This window comes from Pseudophryne corroboree, chromosome 6 (assembly GCF_028390025.1).
Source record: "Pseudophryne corroboree isolate aPseCor3 chromosome 6, aPseCor3.hap2, whole genome shotgun sequence".
NCBI classification, from domain to species: domain Eukaryota; kingdom Metazoa; phylum Chordata; class Amphibia; order Anura; family Myobatrachidae; genus Pseudophryne; species Pseudophryne corroboree.
Genome location: NC_086449.1, coordinates 767,787,175 through 767,806,875, shown reverse-complemented (window position 1 = coordinate 767,806,875; position 19,701 = coordinate 767,787,175). Strand labels below are relative to the sequence as shown.

Sequence of the window (19,701 nt, the reverse complement as noted above, 5' to 3'; positions counted from 1 at the left end):
GTAAGCATCTCTTCTCTGCCCCGCTAAGGGATAACTGTTCTAACCTATTTACACCGCCGTTTTCATGCTCCAGTGCAGTGCGTTTAATATTATGCAACATAAAATACATAAGTTTTATAACACGTTTTATTGCTTGTTGCAGATTTGTGATATTTTAGCTGCTGTTAAAAAATCCAGATTGTTTTTCATTTGCTATAGATATTATGAGGCAGGTTCAATTAAGCCACACACTGGGAGGAACACCTGCTGTTATTCTCCTTGTTCTTTCCTTGACTGCAAGGTTCTCCTGCCTGGGTAACTAGTGTAGTTTTGGTGAACAAAGGTCAGGCAGTACCTTGCGGCTAATTGAACCTCTCCCAATTAATATGTTCCCTGATTAGTCTTGGGATGTAGCTACTTGACAGGCGGTCAGGAGACCGGCAGTCACATTACCTCCTCCTAGATCCCGCCCCCTCACAATCTCAACAGTCGGCGTGCCGACAAGCAGGGACTATTCCCACTCATGAGTGTCCACGACACCCATAGAGTGGGAATAGTACCCGTGTTGCCACCGAGCCCGCAGCGTGGCAATCAGTGAGCCCACAAGGGGCTTGTTGCATTTGTACCCTGCCTGCCTGGATTCAGCGGTTGGGATGCTGATCGCCAGGATACCAGACACCGGTAACTCGATACATACACATCTGATAATAAAATAGTCTTACAATATTTCTCTTGTATGGAAGCTTTTTATTCGTTACTAATAAAATTAAACTTTTTTTTTTTTTTTTAATTTCCCCCCCAACCATTAAGAAACCAGATGGAAGGCCTGAATACAAACCCGAACCGAAACCAGAGGTTGGTCGTGTTATACATCTCAGCAACTTGCCCCATTCTGGCTATTCTGACACTGCAGTCATAAAGCTGGCCGAGGCATATGGAAAAGTGAAAACCTATATATTAATGAGAATGAAGAACCAGGTAAATGCACCTATGTGGAAAGACCATTAACCAACTGTGTGGTGGTTTTTTTTTTTAATGTGGCTTGGGAGTCCAATATGTTAATAGTCTGCTTTGTTTGCTTGTAGGCTTTTATTGAAATGGAGAAGCCAGAAGATGCGAATACCATGGTAGAACGCTGTTCGAAGATTCCTCTGTTGTTTCAGGGAAAGACTGTGAAAGTAGACCTCTCTGAAAGATATAAGAAGCTCGTGCTAAGAGTAAGGAATCAGATATTCCTACAGATCGCACGTGTGCACCCAATTCCTTTTTTATGGCCTTGTTTTCGTGGTGTTGCCAGTTGGTGGTTTGGTGAATTCTTGAAATGCTGTGTGAGAGATCTGGTCATTCCTGTCTGCAAATGCTAGACTACACAGCACCAGTCACAGAGATCTTCTCTGGGTCCATAGCATAAGCAATGGAACGGCCTCCCCACAATAAGTCTTGCAATTCCTTACTATGTGCCTTATGCTTAGGTTTTCCTCGGGGTGAAGCCCATGGTTTTACACTCCCCATATTCTAGCCCTGATAGTGTCTCGTTGCCTAAATGTAAATTAAAGTAAAATCTGCCACCATTAGAATGCATTATGAATTTCCCTTTTTTTTTTTTTTTTGGATGAGGCACTATTACCTGCATCCTAAGGCTCCAATAGGTCATGGCATTTTGCACTCTGCACTGTAGCAAGGCACACTCGTATAGTCTGCTGAGGTTTGTTTTGAGACTATTGGGGGTGCTGGGGTGGAGACAAGGAACTCGAGTGCTCTAGCGTGTTTCAGTAAGTGAGAAGGAAGAACGATTGCGCTGTGTGAAAGAGGTCCGCAGACTTTGGCTGATTTATCAACGAGTTCTATCATGCGCAATTCATTTTAAAACTCATTGCATGTGATAAATGATACTCCAGCAAATCAACTCACACATTTTTTTTTTAACACATGAGTTACTTGTTTGGCTGGAGCACAGTTTGTCATACACAAAATGATGGCTTAAGCTGATTCCCAAACGTTCGTAGTGGGGCGAGGGGTTAAGGTGCTGGATGGGGCCCAAAATGCCTGAAATCCTAAGGGCCCGGCCATGCGTTAATATGGCCCTGGCTAACTCGGGTTCATGTGCGATTTTTTTTACCATAAACCTGGAAGCAGCAGCAAGCTCTGAAGTGGATAACTGAGTAATGCACTTTTATGGCCTCTTTCATTCTGTGCTTTCATCTTTGATTTTCTGTTTGCGATGCTGGAGTGAATGGACAATATTTCCCTCTTGTGTGTGTGTGTGTATATATATATATGTGTGTGTGTTTGTATATATATCTATATTAATATATATATATTATCTATATTAATATATATCTATATTAATATAAAATCATTTAAATATAGATTTTTTGTTTTCATTTTTATTTTTTTTTATTCTGTAGATTCCGAACAAGAATCTGGAACAGCTTAATCAAAAAGGAAAACCCAGGTAAGACTACTGTAGATGTTGTTGTGGGAAGCTTATGCTCCTTCACTCAATAAAGGATCTTGGATTGCTATTGGATATGAAGACCTAGCTCCTGAGTTCTCTCCACCCCTGGCTTAATCCTTTGCTATTGGACAGTCTCCAAATGATTTCATAGAGAAATGTTGCCTTCTGTATCTGGCCAGCACGTTCAGCTGATCACCCAGCCCTTCAGGATGCATATAATGGGAGATATCCTGAAATGACCATGAAAGAATGTGCCCCAGTAACCTCTGTAGCTTGGTGGATAGGATCAGTTTTATTATTGGGTTCCTTTTAATCTGAAATCCTAAGGTTTCTTTTTTTTTTTTTTTTTATCCTCCCCAGTAGAAAGAGAACCCACTCACCAGACCAAAAAAATGGCACTAAAGAGAAGCAGAGTAAGGCAGAGAGCAGTCAAAAAGCTGAGAGCAGTGATGGAGAAAATAAATCCCAGATGGTCACCACAGAGGAAGCTGACCTGGAGGAGACTGATCAGAAAGATATTGTGACCGACTCTTGTGAGCCAGAACTTGTAGAGGAGGATGAAACTGCCGCTCTCATGGAAACCAGCAGCTCTGTTGGTGATGACGCAGAAATTGCTGACTTAAGTGAGGTGGACCCGAATGACCCGGGCGAGGAGCAAGCTGAGGCACAAGGACCGAGCTCCTCCACTCCTATTGCCAGAGTAACGGATGAGAAGAAGAAGGTACAGACTTGACACCTATGCTGTAGAAATGTCCTCTGTTTTATGTGTGTGTGTATATATCTATCTATCTATATCTATATATATATATATATCAGAAAAAATCAGAGGCGGCACTCAGACTTGAAAAGCAGTGAAAAACTGTATTAGTGAGGTCACTAATACAGTTTTTCACTGCTTTTCAAGTCTGAGTGCCGCCTCTGATTTTTTCTGATTGATACATGTCAGGGATAGGATCCCTGGGGAAGGCACCAGAGCGAGGTACACCCTGAGGGGGAGGACTGGAGTACCGGAGTTTCTTATCAACGTGTGTATGTATATGTGTATATATCTATATATATCTATATATATATATATCTATATCTATCTATCTATCTATCTATCTATCTATCTATCTATCTATATCCTAGTAGGTCCTGCACTCACATCTCATCCAATTCAACGTAGCGGGTGCTCCCAATAGACCATAACGATTTCTGCGTGAGTGCAATCTCCACAGTGTGGAACCCTTACTATGTATGTATGTATGTATAAAATAAATGTTATGGTCAATACCTCTTTTAGACTAATTGCTCCGCCAGGTGCCATCTAGTGGCTGCCGGTGTGTACAACACTTAAATTCCCCTAATACTGGTGAGGAGCAGCCTTAGCCTTTTAATTACGTATATGGGATGTAAGCATTTTATTTGTGATGCCTGTGGAACAAATGTGCACCTCTAATATGCCTTTTTATTTTCTCTAACGTCCTAGTGGATGCTGGGGACTCCGTAAGGACCATGGAGAAAAGACGGGCTCCACAGGAGACAGGGCACTTTAAGAAAATTTGGATTCTGGTGTGTTCTGGCTCCTCCCTCTGTGTCCCTCCTCCAGACCTCAGTTTGAATCTGTGCCCGGACGAGCTGGGTGCTGTTTAGGGAGCTCTCCTGAGCTTGCTATAAGAAAGTATTTTGTTAGGTTTTTTATTTTCAGGGAGATCTGCTGGCAACAGGCTCCTTGCATCGTGGGACTGAGGGGAGAGAAGCAGCCCTACTCTCTGAAGATAGGTCCTGCTTCTTAGGCTACTGGACACCATTAGCTCCAGAGGGATCGTACACAGGATCTCACCCTTTGTCGTCCGATCCCAGAGCCGTGCCGCCGTCCCCCTCGCAGAGCCGGAAGACAGAAGCCGGGTGAAAGAAGCAAGAATACTTCAAAATCGGCGGCAGAAGACTCCAGTCTTCACTGAGGTAGCGCACAGCACTGCAGCTGTGCGCCATTGCTCCCACACTACACCCACATACTCCGGTCACTGTAGGGTGCAGGGGGGGCGCCCTGGGCAGCAATTAGGACCTCTTGGCAAAAGTTAGACATATATACAGTTGGGCACTGTATATATGTATGAGCCCCCGCCATAATTTTGTACAGAAACGCGGGACAGAAGCCGGCAGCTGAGGGGGCGGGGCTTCTTCCTCAGCACTCACCAGCGCCATTTTTTCTCCACAGCTCCGCTGAGAGGAAGCTCCCCAGGCTCTCCCCTGCAGATTCACGGTAGAAGAGGGTAAAGAGAGGGGGGGCACATTAATTAGGCGCAAAAACATAATATACAGCAGCTACTGGGTTAACACTAAGTTACTGTGTGATTCCTGGGACATATAGTGCTGGGGTGTGTGCTGGCATACTCTCTCTCTGTCTCTCCAAAAGGCCTTGTGGGGGAACGGTCTTCAAAAAAGAGCATCCCCTGTGTGTGTGGTGTCGGTACGCTTGTGTCGACATGTTTGAAGAGGAAGGCTATGTGGAAGCAGAGCGGGAGCTAATGAATGTGGTGTCTCTGCCGACGGCGCCGACACCTGATTGGATGGTTATGTGGAAGGTTTTAAATGATGATTCCTTGCATAAAAGGTTGGATAAAGCTGAAACCTTAGGACAGTCGGTGTCTCAGCCCATGCCTGATCCTATGTCGCAGAGGCCGTCAGGGTCTCAGAAGCGCCCACTATCCCAAATTGTTGACACAGATACCGACATGGATTCTGACTCCAGTGTCTATTACGATGATGCAAAGTTACAGCCGAAATTGGCTAAAGCCATCCGTTATATGATAATAGCAATGAAGGATGTGTTGCACATCACAGAGGAAACCCCAGTCCCTGACCAGAGGGTTCATATGTTTAGGGGAAAAAGGCAGGAGGTGACCTTTCCCCCTTCACATTAGCTAAATGAGTTATGTGAAAAGGCTTGGGAATCTCCAGATAAAAAACTGCAGATTTCCAAACTGATGCTTATGGCGTATCCTTTCCCGCCAACGGACAGGTTACGCTGGGAATCCTCCCCTTGGGTGGACAAAGCTCTAACACGCTTATCCAAGAGGGTAGCCCTGCCGTCACAGGATACGGCCACCCTAAAAGATGCTGCGGATAGAAAGCAAGAGGGTACCCTGAAGTCCATTTACACACATTCAGGTACCTTACTAAGGCCGGCAATTGCGTCGGCCTGGGTGTGTAGTACTGTAGCAGCATGGACGGATACCTTATCTGAGGAACTTGATACCTTAGACAAGGATACTGTATTAATGACCCTGGGGCATATAAAAGACTCTGTCCTATATATGAGAGATGCTCAAAGAGACATTTGCCTACTGGGCTCTAGAATAAATGCAATGTCTATTTCTGCCAGAAGGGTCCTGTGGACTCGGCAATGGACAGGCGATGCCGACTCAAAGCCATATGGAGGTTTTACCTTACAAGGGTGAGGAATTGTTTGGGGAGGGTCTCTCGGACTTGGTCTCAACAGCTACTGCTGGAAAGACAATTTTTTTGCCATATGTTCCCTCACAACCTAAGAAAGCACTGTATTACCAAATGCAGTCCTTTCGATCACAAAAAGGCAAAGTCCGAGGTGCGTCCTTTCTGGCCATAGGCAGGGGCAGAGGAAGGAAGCTGCACAACACAGCTAGTTCCCAGGAACAGAAGTCCTCCCCGGCTTCCACTAAATCCACCGCATGACGCTGGGGCTCCACAGGCGGAGCTAGGCCCGGTGGGGGCGCGTCTCCGAAATTTCAGCCGCAAATGGGTTCACTCCCAAGTGGATCCCTGGGCAATAGAAATTGTGTCTCAGGGATACAAGCTGGAATTCGAAGAGATGCCCCCTCACCGATACCTCAAATCGGCCCTGCCAGCTTCCCCCTTAGAGAGGGAAATAGTGTTAGCTGCAATTCACAAATTGTATCTTCAGCAGGTGGTGGTCAAGGTTCCCCTCCTTCAACAAGGGAAGGGTTATTATTCGACCATGTTTGTGGTACCGAAACCGGACGGTTCGGTAAGACCCATATTGAATTTAAAGTCCCTGAACATATACCTGAAAAGGTTCAAGTTCAAGATGGAATCGCTCAGAGCGGTCATCGCAAGCCTGGAAGGGGGGGATTTTATGGTGTCTCTGGACATAAAGGATGCATACCTTCATGTCCCCATTTATCCACCTCATCAGGCGTACCTCAGATTTGTGGTACAGGATTGTCATTACCAATTCCAGACGTTGCCGTTTGGTCTCTCCACGGCACCGAGAATATTTACCATGGTAATGGCGGAAATGATGGTGCTCCTGCGAAAGCAAGGGGTCACAATTATCCCATACTTGGACGATCTCCTCATAAAGGTGAGGTCCAGAGAGCAGTTGCTGATCAGCATAGCACGCTCTCGGGAAGTGTTACAACAGCACGGCTGGATTCTAAATATTCCAAAGTCGCAGTTGATTCCTACGACTCGTCTGCCCTTCCTGGGCATGATTCTGGACACAGACCAGAAGAGGGTTTATCTCCCGATGGAGAAGGCTCAAGAGCTCATGACACTGGTCAGAGACCTATTAAAACCAAAACAGGTGTCGGTGCATCACTGCACGCGAGTCCTGGGAAAGATGGTGGCATCATACGAGGCCATTCCCTTCGGCAGGTTCCATGCGAGGACCTTTCAATGGGATTTGTTGGTCAAGTGGTCCGGATCACATCTTCAGATGCATCGGCTGATCACCCTATCCCCCAGGGCCAGGGTGTCTCTCCAGTGGTGGCTGCAGAGTGCTCACCTCCTCGAGGGCTGCAGATTCGGCATTCAGGACTGGGTCCTGGTGACCACGGATGCAAGCCTCCGAGGGTGGGGGGCAGTCACACAGGGAAGACATTTCCAAGGTCTGTGGTCAAGTCAGGAGACTTGCCTTCACATCAACATCCTGGAACTAAGGGCCATATACAACACCCTACGTCAAGCGGAGACCCTGCTTCGCGACCAATCGGTTCTGATTCAGTCAGACAACATCACCGCAGTGGCTCATGTAAACCGCCAAGGCGGCACATGGAGCAGGGTGGCGATGGCGGAAGCCACCAGAATTCTTCGCTGGGCGGAGAATCACGTAAGAGCACGGTCAGCAGTGTTCATTCCGGGAGTGGACAACTGGGAAGCAGACTTCCTCAGCAGGCACGACCTCCACCTGGGAGAGTGGGGACTTCATCAAGAAGTCTTCGCGCAGATTGCAAGTCGGTGGGAACTGCCACAGGTGGACATGATGGCATCCCGCCTCAACAAAAAGCTACAGAGGTATTGCGCCAGGTCAAGAGGCCCTCAGGCGATAGCTGTAGACGCACTAGTGACACCGTGGGTGTTCCAGTCGGTTTATGTATTAACTCCTCTTCCTCTCATACCCAAGGTGCTGAGAATCATAAGAAAAAGAGGAGTAAGAACAATACTCATTGTTCCGGATTGGCCAAGAAGGACTTGGTATCCAGATCTGCAAGAAATGCTCACAGAGGATCCATGGCCTCTGCCTCTAAGACAGGACTTGTTGCAATAGGGGCCCTGTCTGTTCCAAGACTTACCGCGGCTGCGTTTGACGGCATGGCGGTTGAACGCCGGATCCTAGCAGAAAAAGGCATTCCGGTTGAGGTTATTCCTACGCTGATAAAGGCTAGGAAGGACGTGACAGCTAAACATTATCACCGTATATGGCGAAAATATGTTGCTTGGTGTGAGGCCAGGAATGCCCCCGCGGAGGAATTCCAGCTGGGCCGTTTCCTTCACTTCCTACAGTCGGGAGTGACTTTGGGCCTAAAATTGGGTTCCATTAAGTTCCAGATTTCGACCCTGTCTATTTTCTTTCAAAAAGAACTGGCTTCTCTGCCTGAAGTTCAGACGTTTGTAAAGGGAGTGCTGCATATTCAGCCCCCTTTTGTGCCTCCGGTGGCACCTTGGGATCTTAACGTGGTGTTGAGTGTCCTGAAGTCACACTGGTTTGAGCCACTAAAAACCGTGGAGTTAAAATCTCACGTGGAAGGTGGTCATGCTGTTGGCCTTGGCTTCGGCTAGGCGTGTGTCAGAATTAGCGGCTTGGTCACATAAAAGCCCCTATCTGGTTTTCCATATGGACAGGGCAGAATTGCGGACCCGTCCACAATTTCTGCCAAAAGTGGTGTCATCTTTTCATATGAACCAACCTATTGTGGTGCCTGTGGCTACTCGTGACTTGGAGGATTCCGAGTTACTAGATGTGGTCAGGGCTTTGAAGGTTTATGTAGCCAGAACGGCTAGAGTCAGGAAAACTGAGTCGCTGTTTATCCTGTATGCACCCAACAAGCTGGGTGCTCCTGCTTCAAAGCAAATTATTGCTCGCTGGATCTGTAACACGATTCAGTAGGCTCATTCTGCGGCTGGATTGCCGCTGCCAAAATCAGTAAAAGCCCACTCCACAAGGAAGGTGGGCTCTTCTTGGGCGGCTGCCCGAGGGGTCTCGGCATTACAGCTTTGCCGAGCAGCTACTTGGTCAGGTTCGAACACTTTTGCGAAGTTCTACAAGTTTGATACCCTGGCTGAGGAGGACCTTGTGTTTGCTCATTCGGTGCTGCAGAGTCATCCGCACTCTCCCGCCCGTTTGGGAGCTTTGGTATAATCCCCATGGTCCTTACGGAGTCCCCAGCATCCACTAGGACGTTAGAGAAAATAAGATTTTACTTACCGGTAAATCTATTTCTCGTAGTCCGTAGTGGATGCTGGGCGCCCGTCCCAAGTGCGGACTTCTTCTGCAATACTTGTATATAGTTATTGCTTAAATAAGGGTTATGTATAGTTGCATTAGGTTGAACTGATGCTCTGTTGTTGTTCATACTGTTAACTGGGTAAGTTTATCACAAGTTATACAGTGTGATTGGTGTGGCTGGTATGAGTCTTACCCTGGATTCCCAAAATCCTTTCCTTGTACTGTCAGCTCTTCTGGGCACAGTTTCTCTAACTGAGGTCTGGAGGAGGGGCATAGAGGGAGGAGCCAGAACACACCAGAATCCAAATTCTTTCTTAGAGTGCCCTGTCTCCTGCGGAGCCCGTTTATTCCCCATGGTCCTTACGGAGTCCCCAGCATCCACTACGGACTACGAGAAATAGATTTACCGGTAAGTAAAATCTTATTTCTCTGACGTCCTAGTGGATGCTGGGAACTCCGTAAGGACCATGGGGAATAGCGGGCTCCGAAGGAGGCTGGGCACTCTAGAAAGATTTATGACTACCTAGTGTGCACTGGCTCCTCCCACTATGACCCTCCTCCAAGCCTGTTAGATTTTGTGCCCGGCCGAGGTTGGATGCACACTAGGGGCTCTCCTGAGCCCTTAGAAAGAAAGTATAGATTTAGGTTTTTTATTTTCAGTGAGACCTGCTGGCAACAGGCTCACTGCAGCGAGGGACTAAGGGGAGAAGAAGCGAACTCGCCTGCTTGCAGCCGGATTGGGCTTCTTAGGCTACTGGACACCATTAGCTCCAGAGGGATCGACCGCAGGCCCAGTCCTTGGTGTTCGGTCCCGGAGCCGCGCCGCCGTCCCCCTTACAGAGCCAGAAGCAAGAAGAGGTCTGGAAAATCGGCGGCAGAAGACATCAGTCTTCTCCAAGGTAGCGCACAGCACTGCAGCTGTGCGCCATTGCGCCTCACACACACTTCACACTCCGGTCACTGAGGGTGCAGGGCGCTGGGGGGGGGGCGCCCTGAGAAGCAATTATAACACCTTGGCTGGCAAAAATACCACAATATATAGCCCTAGAGGCTATATATGTGGAAAATACCCCTGCCAGAATCCAGAAAAAAGCGGGAGAATAGGCCGCGGAAAAGGGGCGGAGCTATCTCCTGCAGCACACTGGCGCCATTTCTCCTTCACAGATCCGCTGGAAGGAAGCTCCCTGGCTCTCCCCTGCAGTCTACACTACAGAAAAGGGTAAAAAAAAAAGAGAGGGGGGGCACTAAATTTAGGCGCTGTATAAATTATATAGAAAAAGCAGCTATAGGGGACATAACTCAGTTAGTCCCTGCATTATATAGCGCTCTGGTGTGTGCTGGCATACTCTCACTCTGTCCCCCCAAAGGGCTTTTGTGGGTCCTGTCCTCTGTTGGAGCATTCCTTGTGTGTGTGTGCGGTGTCGGTATGGCTGTGTCGACATGTTTGATGAGGATAATGATGTGGAGACGGAGCAGATGCCTTTAGAAGGGATGTCACCCCCTGCGGGGCAGACACCTGAGTGGTTGAGCTTATGGAAAGAAATGAGTGCACGTATAGACTCCTTACATAAGAAATTTGACATGCCAAATGTGGGACAGCCGACTTCTCAGCTCGTGCCTGTACAGGCGTCGCACAGGTCATCAGGGGCTCTAAAACGCCCGCTACCTCAGACCGCAGACCCAGATGTCGACACTGATACTGACACCAGTGTCGACGACGATGAGTCTAATCTGATGCCCACTAAGGCCATTCACTGCATGATTGAGGCAATGAAAGAGGTGTTACACATTTCTGATATAAATACAGGTACCACTAAAAAGGGTATTATGTTTGGGGAGAAAAAACTACCCGTAGTTTTTCCCCCAGCAGATGAATTAAATGAAGTGTGAGAAGAAGCGTGGGCTTTCCCTGATAAAAAATTGGTAATTCCTAAGAAGGTACTAATGGCGTTCCCTTTCCCGCCAGAGGATAGGTCACGTTGGGAAACACCTCCTAGGGTGGATAAAGCGCTCACACGTTTGTCTAAAAAGGTGGCACTACCGTCTCCGGATACGGCCGCCCTCAAGGAACCTGCTGATAGAAAGCAGGAGGCGATCCTGAAGTCTGTATATACACACTCAGGCATTATATTTAGGCCAGCTATTGCGTCAGCTTGGATGTGCAGTGCTGCCGCTGCGTGGTCAGAAACTGTCAGAAAATATTGACACATTAGACAGAGACACGATCCTGTTAACCATAGACCATATAAAAGACTCAGTCTTATATATGAGAGATGCACAGAGGGAAATCTGCCGACTGGCATCTAAAGTTAGTGCATTGTCCATTTCTGCTAGGAGAGGCTTATGGACTCGCCAGTGGACAGGAGATGCAGATTCTAAAAGGCACATGGAAGTGTTGCCATATAAAAGGAATTATTTGGGGATGGTCTCTCGGACCTAGTTTCCACAGCAACGTCTGGGAAGTCAGCATTTTTACCCCATGTCCCCTCACAGCCTAAGAAGGCGCAGTTTTATCAGGTTCAGTCCTTTCGGACCCAGAAAAACAGGCGTGGAAAAGGCGGGTCTTTTCTATCCAGAGGCAGAGGTAGGGGAAAAAGGCTGCAACAAACAGCAGGTTCCCAGGAGCAAAAGTCCTCCCCCCGCTTCTTCTGCCAAGTCCGCCGCATGACGGTGGGGCTCCACAGGCGGAGCCTGGTACGGTGGGGGGCCGCCTCAAGAATTTCAGCGATCAGTGGCCTCGCTCACAGGTGGATCCCTGGATCCTTCAAATAGTATCTCAGGGGTACAAACTGGAATTCGAGGCATCTCCACCCCACCGGTTCCTAAAATCTGCCTTGCCGATTGCTCCCTCAGACAGGGAGGCGGTGCTAGCGGCAATTCACAAGCTGTATTCCCAGCAGGTGATAATCAAGGTACCCCTACTGCAACAAGGCCGGGGTTACTATTCCACACTATTTGTGGTACCGAAACCGGACGGTTCAGTGAGACCCATTTTAAATTTGAAATCCTTGAACACATACATAAAAAAATTCAAGTTCAAGATGGAATCGCTCAGGGCGGTTATTGCGAGCCTTGAAGAGGGGGATTACATGGTATCCCTGGACATCAAGGATGCTTACTTGCATGTCCCCATTTACCATCCTCACCAGGAGTACCTCAGATTTGTGGTACAGGATTGCCATTATCAATTCCAGACGCTGCCGTTTGGACTGTCCACGGCACCGAGGGTATTTACCAAGGTGATGGCGGAAATGATGATACTCCTTCGAAAAAAGGGAGTTTTAATTATCCCGTACTTGGACGATCTCCTAATAAAAGCGAGGTCCAAGGAACAGTTGTTGGTGGGAGTAGCACTATCTCAGGAGGTGCTGCACCAGCACGGCTGGATTCTGAATATCCCGAAGTCACAGCTGGTTCCGACGACACGGCTACTGTTCCTGGGTATGATTCTGGATACAGTCCAGAAAAAAGTGTTTCTCCCGGAGGAGAAAGCCAGGGAGTTGTCATCTCTAGTCAGAGACCTGAAACCAAAACAGGTATCAGTGCATCGCTGCACGCGGGTCCTGGGAAAGATGGTGGCTTCTTACGAAGCAATTCCCTTCGGCAGGTTCCATGCCAGAATCTTTCAGTGGGACCTGTTGGACCAGTGGTCAGGATCGCATCTTCAGATGCATCGCTTGATAACCCTGTCTCCAAGAACCAGGGTGTCTCTACTGTGGTGGCTGCAGAGTGCCCATCTTCTAGAGGGCCGCAGGTTCGGCATACAGGACTGGGTCCTGGTGACCACGGATGCCAGCCTTCGAGGCTGGGGGGGCAGTCACACAGGGAAGAAACTTCCAAGGATTATGGTCGAGTCAGGAGACTTCCCTTCACATAAATATTCTGGAACTAAGGGCCAGCTACAATGCCCTAAGTCAAGCAAAATCCCTGCTCCTACACCAGCCGGTGCTGATCCAGTCAGACAACATCACGGCAGTCGCCCATGTAAATCGACAGGGCGGCACAAGAAGCAGGACGGCGATGGCAGAAGCCACAGGAATCCTCCGATGGGCGGAGAATCATGTACTAGCACTGTCAGCAGTGTTCATTCCGGGAGTGGACAACTGGGAAGCAGACTTCCTCAGCAGACACGACCTCCACCCGGGAGAGTGGGGACTTCATCCAGAAGTCTTCCAGATGCTGGTAAACCGTTGGGAAAAACCACAGGTGGACATGATGGCGTCCCGCCTCAACAAAAAGTTAAAAAGATATTGCGCCAGGTCAAGGGACCCTCAGGCGGTAGCTGTGGACGCTCTAGTGACACCGTGGGTGTACCAGTCGGTTTATGTGTTCCCTCCTCTGCCTCTCATACCAAAGGTATTGAGAATAATAAGAAAGCGAGGAGTAAACACAATTCTCGTGGTTCCGGATTGGCCAAGACGAGCGTGGTACCCGGAACTTCAAGAGATGCTCTCAGAGGACCCGTGGCCTCTACCGCTCAGACAGGACCTGCTACAGCAGGGGCCCTGTCTGTTCCAAGACTTACCGTGGCTGCGTTTGACGGCATGGCGGTTGAACACCGGATCCTAAAGGAAAAGGGTATTCCGGAAGAAGTCATTCCTACGCTTATTAAGGCCAGGAAAGATGTTACGGCAAAGCATTATCACCGCATATGGCGGAAATATGTTGCATGGTGCGAGGCCAAAAAGGCCCCAACAGAGGAATTTCAACTAGGTCGATTTCTGCATTTCCTGCAAGCAGGAGTGAATATGGGCCTAAAACTAGGCTCCATTAAAGTACAGATCTCGGCTCTGTCGATTTTCTTTCAAAAAGAACTAGCTTCAGTACCTGAAGTTCAGACATTTGTGAAAGGAGTGCTGCATATTCAGCCCCCGTTTGTGCCTCCTGTGGCACCTTGGGATCTCAACGTGGTGTTGAGTTTCTTAAAATCACATTGGTTTGAGCCACTAAAAACCGTGGATCTGAAATATCTCACGTGGAAAGTGGTCATGTTATTGGCCTTGGCTTCAGCCAGGCGAGTGTCAGAATTGGCGGCTTTATCATGTAAAAGCCCTTATCTGATTTTCCATATGGATAGGGCGGAATTGAGGACTCGTCCCCAATTTCTCCCTAAGGTGGTGTCAGCGTTTCACCTGAACCAGCCTATTGTGGTGCCTGCGGCTACTAAGGATTTGGAGGACTCCAAGTTGCTAGACGTTGTCAGGGCCCTGAAAATATGTTTCCAGGACGGCTGGAGTCAGAAAATCTGACTCGCTGTTTATCCTGTATGCACCCAACAAGCTGGGTGCTCCTGCTTCTAAGCAGTCTATTGCTCGCTGAATTTGTAGTACAATTCAGCTTGCACAGTCTGTGGCAGGCCTGCCACAGCCAAAATCTGTGAATGCCCATTCCACAAGGAAGGTGGGCTCATCTTGGGCGGCTGCCCGAGGGGTCTCGGCTTTACAACTTTGCCGAGCAGCTACTTGGTCAGGGGCAAACACGTTTGCAAAATTCTACAAATTTGATACCCTGGCTGAGGAGGACCTGGAGTTCTCTCATTCGGTGCTGCAGAGTCATCCGCACTCTCCCGCCCGTTTGGGAGCTTTGGTATAATCCCCATGGTCCTTACGGAGTTCCCAGCATCCACTAGGACGTCAGAGAAAATAAGAATTTACTCACCGGTAATTCTATTTCTCGTAGTCCGTAGTGGATGCTGGGCGCCCATCCCAAGTGCGGATTGTCTGCAATACTTGTAAATAGTTATTGTTAACTAAAGGGTTATTGTTGAGCCATCTGTTGAGAGGCTCAGTTGTTTTCATACTGTCAAACTGGATATAGTATCACGAGTTGTACGGTGTGATTGGTGTGGCTGGTAAGAGTCTTACCCGGGATTCTAAATCCTTCCTTATTATGTCAGCTCGTCCGGGCACAGTGTCCTAACTGAGGCTTGGAGGAGGGTCATAGTGGGAGGAGCCAGTGCACACCAGGTAGTCATAAATCTTTCTAGAGTGCCCAGCCTCCTTCGGAGCCCGCTATTCCCCATGGTCCTTACGGAGTTCCCAGCATCCACTACTGACTACGAGAAATAGAATTACCGGTGAGTAAATTCTTATTTTTTTCTTTAAGAGGGCACACCGCTATCATGGAGATTTTGATGACTTTGTAACTCTTGATGAAATTGGCGATGAAGAGGATCCAGGAAGCCACAAGTTGAAGTCTAATGCAGCCGAGGCTTCTGCAGACAAGACTGGTAAAAGGGAGTCTAGCTCATTCATGACGAGCACAAGCGTGGAAGAGGCAGAGCAAGAAAACGAAGCTGTGACGCAGCAGGATTCAGAAGTAGATAAAAAGATAAGCGAAACATCAGAAAGTGCCGACTCTCAGATGGCTCCAGAAAGTGAGAACGCAGCTGAAACAAGTGTACCTGAAATAGAATTCTCCAAAGATCTTGGGCCCTATAAAGCCAATAATCCTGTTGGTAAGCTTTTTCTTTGTTCTCATTCTGCTCAAAGGACAGTTGCAAGTGCAGGATGCCTTCCCAGTCCCCTGGATTGAAGGGAGTGCGCTTGGCATGTGCAAGGTGTGCCCCCTTATGCATCTCTAATGTCTACAGCGTGTACTCCCCACATCTCAGCCTGCTTCCACGGAAGAGACAGCCTTTTTAAATTCAATATGACTGATGTGAAACCACAGTATCTAGATAAAGCAGTTTCACGTTGGCCATGCGATTCAGAATGAGGCTGCCTCTTCCCTTGGAGCGGACAGATATGTGGGAAGAAGAAAAACAGCAGTGACCGCCTGCGCTCACCTATGGGGAGGGCTTCACTCTCATGTGGCTTAATATTTTTAACCTGTATTGATAACTGTTACTGAGATCAGCGAATGCAAGGATAGCTATGTATAAAATGCATGATCTGTTCACATTTGCAGAGCATTTTCTGTTTGTAATCAGTTATCAAAGTATACCAATCATCTCCATTTAATGGAGGCAGCTATTTTGTGCGTTTGTCTCCAGTGTTAACATGGCTGCTTCCACGGTGTTTAGCTAACACTGTAATGTCCCTCAATTGAAGTGGCTGATTCATACATTGACAATATTTTCCTCATTCATTTTACATTTTGTTTGTTTTCTTTTCAGGAGTGGAGTATGTGGTTCCCAAGACTGGTTTCTATTGCAAACTCTGTTCCTTATTCTACACAACTGAAGATGTGGCAAAAGTTACACATTGCAGCAGCTTGTCTCACTATCAGAAGCTGAAGGTGCGTTTGTCATAGACTCCTTTTTAGAATAAGGATGGATAAAACGGAGATTGCAAAGTTATGTTCTATGCTTCCCGAATAGTTCCACTAAGCTTTTTATATGGGATTGTTTAGTGCCTTCTGCAAAAGACTATTTGTTACCAAAGACTAGCAGCTCTATATAAAGGCACTAGCTTCTATGCCGCTGAGCTGCAAATAAATGTAACAAATTCTGGCTCATCTGATCGAGCCCTGAGTTCACCAGTAGTACCGGTCTTGTAAATATTGAGGGATGATTAATATTTTCTTGCTATACTTTACTTAGTTACTGTGCTGCAGCTGGTCAATTCACAGAACTCCCTTCGAAGTACATTAGGCTGCTTCTATAACACTTTCCCCTAACTTCCAGTTTCTGAGCTTTGATCATTTCAAGCTACAGTATCTTGGTAGCTCATTTTAGTGGTATGTGCTATTTATAGTGTTCATTCTAGCACCATGCAACTTTGACAACCAGTGCAGTTCCTGTCTGGGGTGTTTCTCTGCTGCGGTATTTCTAGCACAATCTCTTTTCTATCTCAGTGCTGACCTAAAGACTAGATGGTGCTAGAAGCACCAAATCAGAGAGCGACACCCTAGGCAGGGGAAAGGAACTACACTGGTTTTGAAAGGTGCAGGGTGCTAGAATAAACACTCAATTTAATGATCGAGGTCCAGTGGGTTGGGGTGTCTGGGAGTTGACACTACTTCTATAATAGAGCGCTGTCATATACCCTTTATTATACATTCCCCCAGTACTAAAATGGTATTGCATTATGGATCCTTTAAAATATCTGAGCACACTGTTTATAAATGTTTGACCCTGTCCGTTATTTCCCTCCACAGAAAGTGATGAAAAAGATCTCCAAGAATCCAGAGAAGAAAAACTAAGTGATGAAAGGATGTTTTGTTTTATTTCTTGTTTTTATTTTGCAGCATACGAGAATGCTAAATGTTACTGTGTTTTAATACAGTTTAAGTACAAAGTATGTTTTTTTGTTTAATTATAAAAAGACCAATAGAACAGTTTTATGTTTCAAATAAATATAGCTACAAGTTTTCGAACGTACCAATCATCTCCACCTGTGACTGTAATCCTAGTGCGTGGCTAGACTGCATTCTCAGAAGTCCTGGTTCTGCCCATGGATAATATGATTGCCCCCTCGACAAGCTCTTTATAGAACAGAAAATGCTAAATTGAGTGGAGACATGGATCGCAGACCTTGTATTTTATCTGCTTCCCTATTGCCAATTGATCAGATTTCTGTAACCAGTGTTGAAGACTGTGGAACCCTAGTAAAGAAGTGTTCCCCTTCCATGAACATGCCATGGCGTTCCTAGGGAATGTTGCGGAATTATGCTTATTCTTTATGTATTTAGAGCAGTTTCTAAATAAATATTCCTTTTGTTTCTTGAATACCTAAAACCACCTCATTATTGGCTCCTTTTATATATTATGAATTTCTGATGCTTTTCTTGAGTCTCTAACACCTCTTCATATTTGAGTGTGAATATTTATCTTGGATTAATATTAGTCCTTGTATATTCTCTATTCCTTATCCAAATGATTGTACATATCTAAGATACCAGATATTGCTTATGGTGAGACCCGTGCTCACATTAGATAACCTGTCTTATGCCATTTACAAATACCGTACTACAACAGGGGTAAGGTAACGTGGCACTATAAATCCCAGCATGCCCTGCAAGTTTTGCTGTTAGGCATGCTGGTATATGTAGTTCCACAACAGATGAGGGTGTTACCTACCCCTATATTACAACACCCTTCTTTTTTGGCATGAGCTTTTTTTAGTAAGTTTCTTGGCTTCCTTTTAAAGATCAAGGACGTAGGTTGTACATTACAACTCCCATTGATATTGGGGTGTGAAGTCTACGTGCTGGGGCTATTCAGCTGTGTTCTCATCGTATGGGGATTGCAGCTTGACTGCATCTTTTCTCACCAATGTAGACATTGGTGAGAAAAATGTCTGTAGTCTCTTCCTAGAGATTTTACAACAGAAGGACTGAAAGTAGCCACAGTCCTCTCCAGGGTGCTGAATGCAGATACCACATCTTCTAGTGCACAGGTTCTCAAACTCGGTCCTCAGGACCGCACACAGTGCATGTTTTGCAGGTCTCCTCACAGAATCACAAGTAAAATAATTTGCTCCACCTGTGGACCTTTTAAAATGTGTCTGTGAGTAATTAATACACCTGGGTTACCTGCAAAACATGCACTGTGTGGGGTCCTGAGGACCGAGTTTGAGAACCACTGTTCTAGTGTATCCAGGACCTTTAGAAGTTTTATCTACAGGATGAAACAAAGAACCAGTGCTGGCTTCTGACAGGAGTGTGAAACTCAAAATTCTGCATAGATCTCATTACCAGTATTAAAGGGTTTGGTCATTTTATAGTCCACTGAAGTATTCTGTTCTGGAAGGCTACATACAGCTGTTGAGCTCTGGCCAGTTCTCCCAACCGCCTATAACCTATAATTGCTGGTATGTAGGGTCAGTATTTCCACACGGCTGCTGTGGCTAAGCAGTTTATGGAATAAGATGAGAACCTGAAATTGCATTATTAAAGTGTAAACTAGCTTACAGTACACCAATGCGGATGGAGAGGATCACTTTGCATTTTAAAGACGTCACAACTTCAATCTGTGAAGCCCTTATGCGTTTGGCTGTCCATGAATAGGAAATATTGACAACATGCAACAGTGTCCAAGTGGAACGTGTGTCATGAGACTTCTGTTTTGGTTGCACATTGCCATAATTCTCCTACCATTTATGCAAAAGGACTTCTGATGCCTTCATGCCTGTGTGCAGCTTATGTAGATATTGACATGTGCAGTGTTTTACATGTACAGCAGATAACAGCTTGGTATGGCTCTGACTAACATTAATCTGCGTACATCTCGTGTTTTATTGTTCCATTGTTTTGGTTCAGGATTTTACCGCTCTGTATAGTGATTTTCATTACTGCCTGTTTTGTTGCTGTTTTGTGGCTTTCTATCTGTAGTGGTGATAGTATTAAACCTTACTTTGTGTGATGGTCCCAAAATGTTTAAATTGTATCTTGAAAATACTAAGCTTTGTAGGACATTTTTTATGCACATACACAAACTAGCCATTGGAAAAACAACAAAGAAGTCCCGCACCAGCTTGATTAAATAATATCTGTAGGAGCATGGTTTCTCTATAACTGTATGTGATACAGGTGTGAAATTCTAGATTGGTGCTACCCACTGATCCTAAAATAGTACAGAAAAGGTAAGGAAAAGGGGATCAGTTTCTTTGGG

At 46.5% G+C, this 19,701-nt stretch overlaps 1 protein-coding gene across 3 annotated transcripts in view; it reads left to right on the top strand.

Moving 5' to 3' along the window:
* Window positions 1-17,826, top strand: part of MATR3 (matrin 3) — a 68,993-nt gene extending 51,167 nt beyond the window's left edge. For 2 of the 3 annotated variants that reach the window (XM_063928626.1, XM_063928627.1), the window contains exons 9-15: window positions 790-957; window positions 1,065-1,196; window positions 2,388-2,434; window positions 2,798-3,158; window positions 15,252-15,603; window positions 16,264-16,385; window positions 17,247-17,826. In XM_063928626.1, coding sequence (XP_063784696.1) covers window positions 790-957; window positions 1,065-1,196; window positions 2,388-2,434; window positions 2,798-3,158; window positions 15,252-15,603; window positions 16,264-16,385; window positions 17,247-17,291 — 1,227 coding nt within the window. In that variant the 3' untranslated portion in view covers window positions 17,292-17,826. The remainder of the gene's footprint in view (window positions 1-789; window positions 958-1,064; window positions 1,197-2,387; window positions 2,435-2,797; window positions 3,159-15,251; window positions 15,604-16,263; window positions 16,386-17,246) is intronic. The other variant, XM_063928628.1, reaches the window with a different exon arrangement.
* The last annotated feature ends 1,875 nt before the right edge of the window (window positions 17,827-19,701 follow it).